This window comes from Mesoplodon mirus (genome assembly GCF_964341445.2).
Source record: "Mesoplodon mirus genome assembly, chromosome: 16".
Classification (NCBI taxonomy): Eukaryota; Metazoa; Chordata; class Mammalia; order Artiodactyla; family Ziphiidae; genus Mesoplodon; species Mesoplodon mirus.
The window spans coordinates 38259882-38272949 of record NC_138992.1 but is presented as its reverse complement, the minus strand read 5'-3'; the positions used below and the strand labels follow the sequence as shown (position 1 = coordinate 38272949).

At 41.4% G+C, this 13068-nt stretch overlaps 1 protein-coding gene across 1 annotated transcript in view; it reads left to right on the top strand.

Moving 5' to 3' along the window:
- Positions 1 to 8838, top strand: part of SDC2 (syndecan 2) — a 110625-nt gene extending 101787 nt beyond the window's left edge. The window contains exons 3-5 of the mRNA XM_082601617.1: positions 3789 to 3925; positions 6076 to 6211; positions 7567 to 8838. Of these exons, the coding sequence (XP_082457743.1) occupies positions 3789 to 3925; positions 6076 to 6211; positions 7567 to 7730 (437 nt within the window). The 3' untranslated portion in view covers positions 7731 to 8838. The remainder of the gene's footprint in view (positions 1 to 3788; positions 3926 to 6075; positions 6212 to 7566) is intronic.
- The last annotated feature ends 4230 nt before the right edge of the window (positions 8839 to 13068 follow it).

The window sequence follows — 13068 nt, the reverse complement described above, 5'->3', positions numbered from 1 at the left end:
GGAACAGACACCATTCTAGGTGCTAGGAACACTTCAGTAAATAAAATCTAATGATGATTTCTCTGGTAGTGGAATAATTTTATTTATTCCTTCCTGTATTTCTGTTTCCCAATATCATCCATGAAAAATGTATTTTTTAAAAATATGTATTCTTTTTATAAGTAGAAGAAAATGTTATTTTTTAAAAAGAAGAGACTTAGTGAACAGTGGAAACATAGAGAAAGAAACAGTTCCACAATGGATGGAAAGGGGATGACACTGATTCTGGGCATAAAAGTGTAAGCATGAGTTTCCCAGGTGGAAACGAGCTTTGGGCTCTGGGCTAGCATGTCTCAGGCAAAGCGGGCTGAAAGGGGGTCCCCAGATTACTGGTTTGGGCAGGAGGGTCAATCTTTTTAATAAAGATAATAAATGCAGTGGAGGAGCCTCTGAGGTGGGTCACTCACCTATCTCTAATTTAAGAAGTGCCAACTTGAGGGAATTTTCTACTTTACAAAATCTCTTCTCTCACAACAAATTCTCCACACTCCTAATTTGGCAGTTCGTATTTGTAACTCTTGTGAGCCAAGGGAGTCTTGAAAGCCCTTAATTGAAAATTTTTCATTTCTCATTGAATTTTTTTGTAAGAAGCAAATTAATCATATTATGTATAAAACTTTGATGGAAAATTGGGGAGACTGATATGAAAGAGCAGTGTATTTGGAGCCATCATTATTAATGACTTACATTTATGTAACATTTTATGTATACAGAATGCTTTCAAATATACATATTATATTTGCACCTCTGAGACTTAGTTGTTGTTATCCCCATTTTACAGGTGAAGAAACTGACTCAAACGTTATTTGCCCAAGGTCACAGAGAAAATAAATGCCAGAATCAGTACTGTTTGTTTAATGCCAAATCCAACATTTGTTCCAATAGACCCTCACCATTTCTTCTCTGTATAATGAGTGTACGTGCCAGAGGCAGTCGATATATCAAAATATTTTTTAAATGAGCCTTATTCATAGCTTTGCACTATTCCCAGTATCTTACCTCTTGCTTTTTGAACCGCTTGTTATTGTAACATGCTTCTGTGAGGAATTTGGGGCTATTCATCATTTGTTCCTGTCCGAGGAAGCAGGTTAGCTCGAGTTACAGACTGAGTTTTTTTTCAGTTGTTACAAATTTGACGAATGGTCAGCTTAAAAAGAATGTTATAAAAAAAAAAAAAAAAAAAAAAAAGAATGTTATAGTCTGAAGTCCGGGAGGCTAATTCCTCCATCTCTGTGTTTCTTTCTCAAGATTGCCTAGGGGCAGGACAGGAATAAAGATGCAGACGTAGGGGATGGACTTGAGGACACGGGGAGGGGGAAGGGGAAGCTGGGACGAAGTGAGAGAGTGGCATGGACATATATACATTACCAAATGTAAAATAGATAGCTAGTGGGAAGCAGCCGCATAGCACAGGGAGATCAGCTCAGTGCTTTGTGACCTAGAGGGGTGGGATAGGGAGGGTAGGAGGGAGACGCAAGAGGGAGGAGATATGGGGATATATGTTTATGTATAACTGATTCACTTTGTTATACAGCAGAAACTAACACACCATTGTAAAGCAATTATACTCCATAAAGATGTTTAAAAAAAAAAGAATGTTATATTTGAATGTGAGAAATTCTCAAATTCTTCTGATAAAAAAGCAAAACAAATGAACAAAAAAACATAGTGCCCAGCTGGCAGTCAGTTGTCAGTCCTTACTGCACAAATACTGGGTCAGAGTCTGGAGGTGTTGGGACTCTGTTAGGCACTTGGCGAACAATCCCTTGGCCATATGGAGCTTCAGTCTTGTAGGGGAAACTTCAGTCAATCATTACACAAACAAATGCATCATTACAAACTTTTGATAAATGCAATCTTAGGGTAAGAAAGGTGGTGTTAAAAAACCACTTAACGAAGACTTTAATCTAATATGGAAGGGAGGCCTTCTCCAAGGAATGACATTTGTGCTGAGGTCTGGAGGTGAGAAGGAATTAACTAAGCAAAGGCTTCTGGCCAGAGATTGGGGACCACAGCTGGAGCACAGGGGACAGCAGGGAAAATGATGCTGTAGGAAGCTGGAAAGGTAGGCCGGGGCTAGACCACACAAGGCTAGGTTGAGGCATTTTCTATTCATCTTGAATTCAGTGGAGTGCCATTGTAATAGCTTTAAACAGGAGGATGATGTGGTCACAGCCAGTTTGTGGACAGTGGACTGAAAGGGAGCTGTTAGGAAGAAGGTAGGTATAGTGATTGATAGGAAGATTACAATGGTTTGGATGAGGGCGGTGGCCCTGGAACCATAGAAAGGTGTAAGAGTGAAGACATAATGAAAAGGTAAAATCCACAGAACTGGGTGATGGATTCAATATGGTGGTAAGGAAGAGGGGAAGGGGCCAGAGCTGTGATTTATAGGAATGGAGGGTTCCATTCACTGTAAGATAATATAGGGAGAAGACCAGGTTTGTAGAGGGGAGAGGCAAGGAGATCATGAGTTCTATTTTTTTTTAATTTTATTGAAGTATAGTTGATTTACAATGTTGTGTTAATTTCTGCTGTACAGCAAAGTGATTCAGTATATAATTAGATATACACACACACACACATACATTCTTTTTCAATATTCTTTTCCATTATAGTTTATCACAAGATATTGAATATAGCTCTCTGTGCTATACAGTAGGACCTTGTTGTTTATCCATTCTCTACATAATAGTTTGCATCTGCTAATCCCAGACTCCCAATCCTTCCCTCCCCAACCCCCTGTCCCTTGGCAACCACAAGTCTGTTCCGTGAGTTGTATTTTGAACATGATAGAGATGTATATGTTACCTTTGAGTCATTCAAGTGAAAATGCCAAGTAGGCCAGTGGATATGTAGGTCTACATTTCAGAGGAGTGGTAGAAGCTAATGATGTCAATTTAGGTTTCATTTGTCTTTAGATGGTAATTGAAGCCATGGGTGAGAGAGGAAGTGTGGAGTAAGAAGCAGCCTAGCGTTCAGCCTTAAGGAACTCTTCATATTTTGTGTCCAGGTAGAAGAGAATGAGCCTGCAAAGGAGACTTAGAAATAGCCAGAGAGGTGAGGGGAGAAAGCCAGGAAGTCAAAGCCATAGAAACCCAAAGGTAGTATATCAAGAAGGAGGTGAGAGTTGACAAGTGTCCAGTGGCGCTAGGAGGTTCAATTAGATGAGGACTCTGGAAAATGCCACTGGCTATGGAACGTGGAGGGGAATGGTGACCTTCACAAAACAGTACCAGTAGTGTGGTGACAGGGGACACCTGACTAGGGGCAGTAGAGCACAGAGTGGAGTAGATGGTGAGGGAAGAGGCTGGTGAGTCTGCACGCCACCACTAGAAAAATCTGGTTGTAAAAAGGGGAGAGAGGACAGCAGCTCACACAGATAAAAGAGTCCGTGTTCCTTTTTTGTGGTGGATATGTTTTAAAATGGAAAATGTAGCACCTTTCAGCACAGAAGGGAAGAAATCTCTTGAGTAGGACAGACTGAACATGGAAGTAAAAGAAGGGCTACTTGAGAGCATTCAGGATAATAATAATCTAGAAAAAAATGCCAGGCTCCCCACAGATCCACCTTGAAATCACTCTTCACTGCTATGAAGACTGCAGGAAGGTTTGTGCTAAGTTCTTGAGGAGCAGGTGTTTTGAGAGAACATGGCTCTGTCATCCTCAGCCTTAGACAATGTTGTCTGATACTGTAGAAATCTGTGTCCTGATTCGTGGGCTTAGCTCATCTTCGCTTATTTTGCCAGGAGCTGCTGAGGACGGAGAGAGTCCAGAGCTGAGCACATCTCGACCGCTTCCAAAGATCCCATTCACCAGTGCTGCTCCGAGAGTGGAAACCACGACTCTGAACAAGATACAGAATAAGATCCCTGCTCAGACAAAGGTGTATTTTGTTTTCCATTGCGTTCTCAGGTTATTGTAAAGGTGCCTTTTTAAAAAATTGTACAGACTGTGCTTTTTTTTTTTTTTGCGGTACGCGGGCCTCTCACTGTTGTGGCCTCTCCCGTTGCGGAGCACAGGCTCCAGACGCGCAGGCTCAGCAGCCATGTCTCATGGGCCCAGACGCTTGGTGGCATGTGGGATCTTCCCGGACTGGGGCACGAACCCGTGTCCTCTGCATCGGCAGGCGGACTCTCAATCACTGAGCCACCAGGGAAGCCCTAAGAATTGGTTTTAAGGAAATAATTGTGTCAGATTAAAATAAAGAAGACAGATGTTTGGCAGATGAGCTCAGAAATTAAGGACCCCCAAATCTTTTACTGTATTGCTGGTATCATTTGTGTTCGATGTAGTAATAATAAAAATTTATCCATTTGTGGGAGATTTACTGAGTGCTACTCATTGTATCAAACACTTTTCAAGGTACTTATCATGATAATACTGAATATGAATAATATTAATACTGGTGATTCAATTTTCTATTTTGTCGTTACATGGCACTGCTAAATTAAACATTGCCTCTAGGATACCATTAAAGTAGACTTTGCTTTTGAATGGGCGTCACTGTGGCATTAATGTCACTGTTATAGATATTCTGTCTAGTTTGTTATGGGACAGAATAAAAGGAACACAGTTGTTTGTTCAAGCAGAGCATTGCTCGTCATCTTTTACTTCCATCACATTTCCATGGCATCCAAACAACCAGACATGGATGTGACAGATCTTTAATTGGCCTAATTTAATTATCTCTGCTGCCTTTCCGTACTTTCACTTTGTACATCTATACAGGAGTTAAGGTATTTCAGGTTAGTTCTATACTATTGGAAGAATTCTTATTAGTCAAGCTCTTACTTTCATACAATAAAACTTTTAAATTTAAAGAGTGAATGCTCCATCCAGAGCACCTGGAAGTTTGTACACTGGTGGACCATTCCTGTGAGTACGTGGTGGCCCCAGTTCTATGGAGACCTCCTGTTCCCACACCCGCAGACCCCCTGAAATGCAAGCTCCTTCCTGGCTGCTGGATCAGAAGCTGAGTCAGAGGGAAGGTCAACTCTCTCAAATGATCTTAGGGACTGAAAAAACCTGAGGGGACTCATGCGATCTGTCATAATAATGGGACAAAGATGATACGGATGAGTTAAATTCAGTCTCTAATATCACAGTAGCTACTTATGCTCACCTCATTCGCCACTAGAACTTGCTTTCCTCTTTCCCTAGTCAAAAACCTTAGTATTAACCTATTTTTCTCTTCCCTTTCCTAACCCTTCCCCGACTGCTAATGCATAGTGAAAAGGCTCCTAGATTAGAACCCAGATAATTCATACTCTCATCTGTCCAGCTGTCTGTCCTTCTACCAGGTATCCAAATAGCGATGGGCTTTCTATGAGAAGAGTGTACTTTAGGCTTGCAGAATACTCAGGAAACTGAGAGTGCCATTCATTGGACAGATATAGAAAACGAAGTCCAAAAAAGTGGTATGACTTGATCAGGACCACATAGGAGCTACTTGTAGAACCCAGGCCCCCTGAAGTTCTTTGTCATCCAGGGTTTGGTGAAGGTGTTGTAAGAGTGAATAAATAGAGGGGAGCATTACAGACAAAGCCTGGGGGCTGCTCGCCACAGACTGGTAGCAGGCAGAGCCCTGGGAGAACACTTGGAGAGAATGCCAACAAGGAAGCTGTCATCACAGTGCCCTGTGTAGCAAAAAGATGATAAAGGAGTGAGGAGAATCGGGGCAGTGCTATTGCGTTGGAGCAGCCAGAGGGGGATGGTGGCCTAAAGTCCGAAGGGTGGTGAGAAAGAGATCTTACGAAATGTCGACTCAAACAACCTAACCATGTCATTAGGATTATTATGAACTCACTAACTATCCATTTTGCCTATGCATGTGATGGGTGTTATATAAAACCATGAACAACGTGGGTCCACCATAGGACTCACCCACTGATATGCACATCACACAAAGCGATGATTGCAATTCTTTCCTGAACTCAGTGTTTGAAAAGAACCAACTTGGGAATGTGCTTATCTACTATTTCTTCTTTCCAGCACATTAAAAGAAAATCTTCATAATCTTTTTTTTTTCCCCAGTCACCTGAAGAAATTGATAAGGAAAAAGTTCACCTCTCTGACTCAGAAAGGAAAATGGACCCAGCTGAAGAGGCTACAAATGTGTATACTGAGAAGCACTCAGACAATCTGTTTAAACGAACAGAAGTCCTGGCAGGTGAGTAGCCCAGTGGGGATCAGGTGGCACGTCCTTAAATAGGCCAGCATTTGCCTAAGTGATATTCAGAGGTATCGGCAAAGCTTGCTGGATGTTACCTTAGCACCATATTGAGCACCTGTCTCATTCCAGAGTGAGAGACAAGAGTTAGGCAAATGTTGTCTTTATTTTCTGTCGGCTCCCTCAGCCTCCCCCTTGGCCAGCCTTTTGGGCAGGGTGGGGAGAGGCAGGAAGAAGAAAGTTAAGGCCTGAGCTGGTCCAGAACAGTGGGGCGTTGGGGGTGGCAGAATATGAAAATCGATCAGTCTTCATCCAAGTAATTCATCCTGATTTCAAAACAAATTTAAGAGAAGGAAAGGTTCTTTATGGGGAGGGCCATTGATATAGTGCCCAAGGTATTAAAGGATGTTGTCTCTAATCGTAACTTACTGATGAAAGGATTTTAAAGGAGAAGATTTGCAAGATTTTAGAACACTTAATCCTTTTAAAAAAATTTTATTTTATTAAAGTATATTTGATTGACAATGTTGTGTTAGTTTCTGATGTACAGCAAAGCGATTCAGTTAGACATACATATACTAGCTTGCACCTGCTAATCCCAAGCTCCCAGTCCATCCCTCCCCCACTCCCCACCCCCCTTGGCAACCACAAATCTGTTCTCCCCACCCACCTTGGCAACCACAAATCTGTTCTCTATGTCTGTACAACACTTGATCCCTGAAAGAGGATAGTCCCAAATCCAAGACTAGAAAGGAAATTTGCATGCTTTTTTTTTTTTTTGCGGTACGCGGGCCTCTCACCGTTGTGGCCTCTCCCGTTGCGGAGCACAGGCTCCGGATGCACAGGCTCAGCGGCCATGGCTCACGGGCCCAGCTGCTCCGCGGCATGTGGGATCTTCCCAGACCGGGGCACGAACCCGTGTCCCCTGCATCGACAGGCAGACTCCCAACCACTGCGCCACCAGGGAAGCCCCTCATATTTATTTTCCTTTACAGAATTTAAGTCGATTATATCATGTTTTGTGTTTTCATTGAAAAAAGCAATTAGAAGATTAGACTACAAAATGTGAATACCGAAGAGACTCAAGAGTTTTAAAGTATGGAATTAGTTGAGGTCACAGCCAGATTTTTCTTATTGAGGCTTTTGGGGGATGTTATTAATATTAATCAAAGAAAGTATTATACCTCCTGAGGAATGTCAGATTTGCATAATTACCTGGTTGCTTCATTGAATCCAGTTTTGGGGTTTTTAAATTAAGCTTTTTATGAAAGTGTAGATAGATTGGGCTTGACAAAGCTAATTTCTGCCACCCTTGAATCTCTTCTGAGAGTAATCTTCCTTCTGGTGTGTTTCAGCTGTCATTGCTGGCGGAGTTATCGGCTTTCTCTTTGCAATTTTCCTTATCCTGCTGTTGGTGTATCGCATGAGAAAGAAGGATGAAGGAAGTTACGACCTTGGAGAGCGCAAACCATCCAGTGCCGCTTATCAGAAGGCACCTACTAAGGAGTTTTATGCGTGAAAACTCCCATTGAGTGTCTCTATTTATGAGATCACTGAACTTTTAAAAATAAAGCTTTTGCATAGAATAATGAAGATCTTTGTTTTTTTTTTTTGTTTTTTTTTTTTCATTAAAGAGCCATTCTGGCACTTTAATGATAAAATCCCATTGTATTTAAAACTTCTCATGTATTTCTTTAGAACAACATAAAATTCACATTTAACATCTGCAGTGTTCTGTGAATAGCAGTGGCAAAATATTATGTTCTAAAAACCCTCAATGTTCATGGAATCGGTTTAAACTTTTATGTGCAAATATGAAAAGATTGTTTTTATCCTACGGTTTGAAGATGAAAGCTGTTTCGTTTGAGTCTGCATGTCTCAGATTGACCTTACCAAGTTCGTCTTACTTTGTTAATTTATCTGTTGTTTCCCTCTCCTCTGCTTGCCCCTCTTGTCCCCTTGAAAAGAAAACAAAACTCTATGCCTTTTGTAGCTGTTACGGTGCAGTTTGTCTTTGGATATTTCAGATAATGGTAATTTAGTGTATATGTGATTTTCAAATATATAAACTTTAACTTCCACTTTGTATAAATTTTTAAGTGTCAGACTATCCGTTTTACACTTGCTTTGTTTTTCATTACCTGTAGCTTCAGGCAGATTTGCAAGAGCAAATTAATGTGTAAAATTGGATTATCACCACAAAACTGTTTAGTCATGTCTGTCTAATCAGATCTTCTTTTGGGAGGATTTGAGTTACTGACAAGCCTCAGCAAACCCAAAGATGATAACAGTATTTTGAGAAGTTGCTGCAGATTCCTTTGGCCACTGTATTTGTTAATTTCTTGCAATTTGAAGGTACGAGTAGGGACTTAAGGAAAAAATCAGTGTTTGTTCTTAAAAACGCATTTAAGTTGTAAACATCTTTTTAAGCCTTTGAAGTGCCTATGATTCTATGTAACTCTTCGCAGACTGGTGTTAATGAGTATATATAACAGTTAAAAAAAAAGTTGGTATTTTATAAGAACAGACGATTATAATGGTAACTTTTGTAGTCTTACGAATAGACGTAAATTGTAATTTGGGAACATAAAAACTACTGAATAAATCATGTGGCCTAATATTGAAAATGTCACTGTTATAAATTTTGTACATTTTCGGTCAAATGTACACCTCCCCTTTGCTAACGACTGTCTGCTCTCAAGGATGATGTGGGTTTGATTTCTGAGTGTTCCACAGTGTCTGTAAATCAAAAACCAAAGAGCTCGGTGATGAGGCTGTTTATTACCAGATTCACTTGTGAATTGGCCAGAGGAAATCTGAATGTATCATCATCCTGTGTATGTTTGAATGTAGATATCGAAAGGCCGCCAGAGAGGGAATTGTGACTTTTGCAACCTTTATGGAGATAGCTGATGGCAATATTGAGACGAATGCCTGCTCTTGCAAATAACTTTTAGGACCATAAATTCCCAAGGACTAAAGGGGGCTTTCCTGACATCGGTGTCTATGGTTTAGTCCTGTAGATTGTTTTACCTTCGAAACTGCTCCAAATCTCTCCTGAAGCTTAACCGAAGAGATAATAGATGGAATACCATAGTTCACACTGTAGGGAAGAAGGGTCAGGCAGGGAGGCTCTGTGCATTAAAAGGAGGGCCTCACTGCTTAGGAATGCAATTGCCAGAAAGCAGCGATGCCTGAGCAAGAGCTGGAAATATGAGAGTACCCTGTCTGGGGACTGCCTTCTAACTGAACATTTCCTTTTTCTATTTTACCACCAATTTTGTTTTAAACTGTGAGTGGCCAAAGTAGGAAGACAGCAAAAACGCAACCTTTCCAACACGTAGTCTACTTTTAATGAAGTATGAATCCTTCATTTAGAGAACATTCCCCAGAATTGCCACAGAACTCATTTAAAAAAAATTTTTTTTAATGCAGCACTCGGAACAGTGTTTACGTCAGTTCTTAATGGCCTTAATTCTCAAATTCCTGTCCAGTCACTTGCACAATCAGTCCACTTTGAAGTGATTAAAAGGAAGTGATAGCACCTTCTTAAAGCTGCACAATGTCCCTCGGTTACGGAGGTTAAGAATGTAGTGGGTATACCTCTAACTGTGCAAAGCGTAGCGAAATTCAGTTCGTAGAATAACAACTGCTTGGAATATCCATGCCAGGAAAAGGAGATTTCTGGCAAATATTTTGTCACTGCTGTAAAGCAAAATATTTGTTAAAGTGCCAAAATAAAGTCTGTTATGCTGAAAGTAAAAAATCATTGTATAGACTGACATCCAGTTTTCTTCAGCTGTACATTTTCTGCTTAGTTATTTTATTTTTAAGATGCAGTAAATAGTACTATAAGAAGTGTTAGTAATGATTACCAAGTTCAGGAAAATTTTGCTAAAATATAAATATTAAAGCCAATGCAAAAATTTCCTGTTTCCTTAACCACATCTAAATGATTTCCTGCATGTGAATGAATATGGCTTTGTTTGAGAGACTTGCAATATTCAAACTGTCCCATTTTCAGCATGTGGGGGAAATGGTATGAGCTCATTTTTTAAAAAAAGTTTCACCTGCAAGTGCCTAGTACCTGAACTTCAGGATTAGGACCTGGTTAATAACATTGAATTTCGTTTGGACAAGATTGCAGAAATTGCCATCTATTGACATTAAAAGTTGATAGTTTCAGATCAAATGTTTAGTGAATTGATATTTGCTCTTTTTTTGGGCAAAATGCACTTGCTTCCTGAGGATGCAGCCTTAGGGTCTAAGAGACTAAGCTAAATAAGTAGAACATAATTAATTTCTGGCTGCCCTAAAGAACCAAAGGGTGCTAATTCCTGAAAGAACAGATGCAGTAATAACTTCGTAGTTTTTAAGAGTTTATTTCTTCAATATCTCAGACATTTTGAAACCTTAAGGAAAAATTTTAAGTGAGGAGCAAAAATATAAAACCTAAAAATATTGCAGGGTTAATTTTATAATGAGGATCTTCTTTACAGCTCTATTATAATTATATAATGGAATGCTAGAAAAAAATGTTTTAAAATCTATTTGGTTTAAAAAGGTAAAGACGTTAAACAAAACAATCTCTAACTTGAATTTTACGTTCTAAGCCTCTGGCAGAAAACAGTGAGACCCTAAGAGGTTTCCAAATAAAGGGAATCAAGCCAGCTGATAAATGGAGTTGTCTGAATTAAGTAATCACTAAGTTTTTTTTCAATGCCAGTATTTTATGACCAGAGTGAAATTGGAGGTTTGGTCATTTCTGGGGAATTAGATTTAGCTGGCATAGAAAATTGTAAAAAAGATAGAGCAACTGTCTGCCAAGTAACACTGGTAAAATAGTATCCAAATGAATTTTGTTCCACTCTGTCTCCTAACTCTGGGCGGCTTCACTCTCATGATTTATGGTTCCAAGATTTCATTCCTTTTTGTTTATCTGCTGCATGTGGTCTTTAGCAGAGCTTTTTCTGACTAAGGAATCATGGTGACTTTGGGAAACTTGGTTTCCTGTGAATTGGGAAGGGTGTAACCCAAGCAACTGTCCTAACCGGTAAATAGCAGAGTGAAGCTTTAGGCCTCGATGCTTCAGATGTGCTGAGTACAAGACCCATGCATTCCAGTTGCCTTGGCAAACTAACACATAAGGTACAAATGCTAGGTGCAAGGCACTGGAGGTTTAATCAACAGATACTTGCCTAGTGACTTGTACTGGGCTCTCTTCTAGAAGCTAGGTAAACAGAAGTCCTGCTCTCATGGGGTTTGGAGAGGGGTGCAGAGGGGAAACAAAATTAATGAGTAAAACCAGCAAGTAGAAATGATCACTTGGTGGTATTTCACGATGGCCCTGAAGCAGGCTGATGTAAGGGACTGAGGGACTCTTTCAGCCCAGATGGGCTAGGCATGCTGCAGTCACCATCTCAAAGCCTCAGCAACTTAAAACAGGGAACATTGATTTCTTGCTCATGCCACGTGTCCGTAGGTTGGCAGAGAGTTCTGCCCTGAAAGATCATCATCCTAAGTCTGGGTCTCAGGCCAGTGGAGGAGCCATTATCTGGTACACTGCCAGTCTCTGTGGCCGAAGAAAAATCGTGGTGAAACACACAGTGACTCGTAGGCTTCCACCCAGTGGAGCCGTATATCACTTCCACCCACATTTCATTGGCCAAAGCAAGTCACGTGGCTACAACTAACTGCCCAGGCGCAGAGAAGTGCAATCCTACTTTGTGCCCCTATGTAGAGAGATGGGACGTTTGCGAACAGCTGTAATTACTACCGCCTGGTCAGGAAAGTTCTCTGAGAGGGTAGGGACTGAATGATGTGGAGCCGGCTGTGCTAACATCAAGACAAGCGTTCCAGGCTGTGGACAGCCTTAAGGAGGGAAAGGGCTTGGCATGTTGCAGGCACAGGGAGAAGGGGAGTGGCTGCCAAGCAAGTGAATAGCTGTGGAAGAGCTGGGGTAAGAGGGCTGAGAGGTGTAACTGCCTCCTAATTAGTCTTCCTTCCACTTTTTGGCCCTTACGTTTTATTTCCCACAAAGAAGTTAAGCTGATCTCTTTATGATATAAATTATTTATGTCATTCCCTTCAGTGGCTCCTAAAGCACTTAGAATAAAGTCCTGACTCCTTACACTTGCCCCCCAGGCCTTCGGGGGGGACAATGCGTTGGAAGGAGACGGGGTGGGGAGTGGAGTACCATGGCCAGTTAGCATGTCATTATTGTTCCCCGTCAGAGCGATGATGGTGGCTTGGCCTAAGGTGGTGATAGTGAAGGCACAGAAGCCTGGAGAGGTACCGTTTGGGAGACGGAATCAGTGGGTCTTGCTAAAAGGTTGGAGGGAATACGGAGTAAGGAAAGAAAGGAATCCAAGATCACCCATATTTCTGGCTGAGCTGGGTGATCCGCATTCTGAGAAGGAGAATATCGGGGGGGAGGTGGCGGGTAAAACCAGCTCCTTTTGAACCTTGTTAAGTTAGAACTATTAGACACCCAAGTGGAGGTGTCAGGTGAACAACTGAATGTAAGAATCTGCAGCTCAGGGCTTCCCTGGTGGCGCAGTGGTTGAGAGTCTGCCTGCCGATGCAGGGGACACGGGTTCGTGCCCCGATCCCGGAAGATCCCACATGCCGCGGAGTGGCTGGGCCCGCGAGCCATGGCCGCGGAGCCTGTGTGTCCGGAGCCTGTGCTCCGCAACGGGAGAGGCCACAGCAGTGAGAGGCCCGCGTACAGCAAAAAAAAAAAAAAAAAAAAAAAAAAAAGAATCTGCAGCTCAGAGAAGAGGTCTGAGCCGGAGAAGTTAATTTGGGAACAGTGTCCATCATTGCCTGTTGGCACTCTGATTCATTTCCCTCTCTTC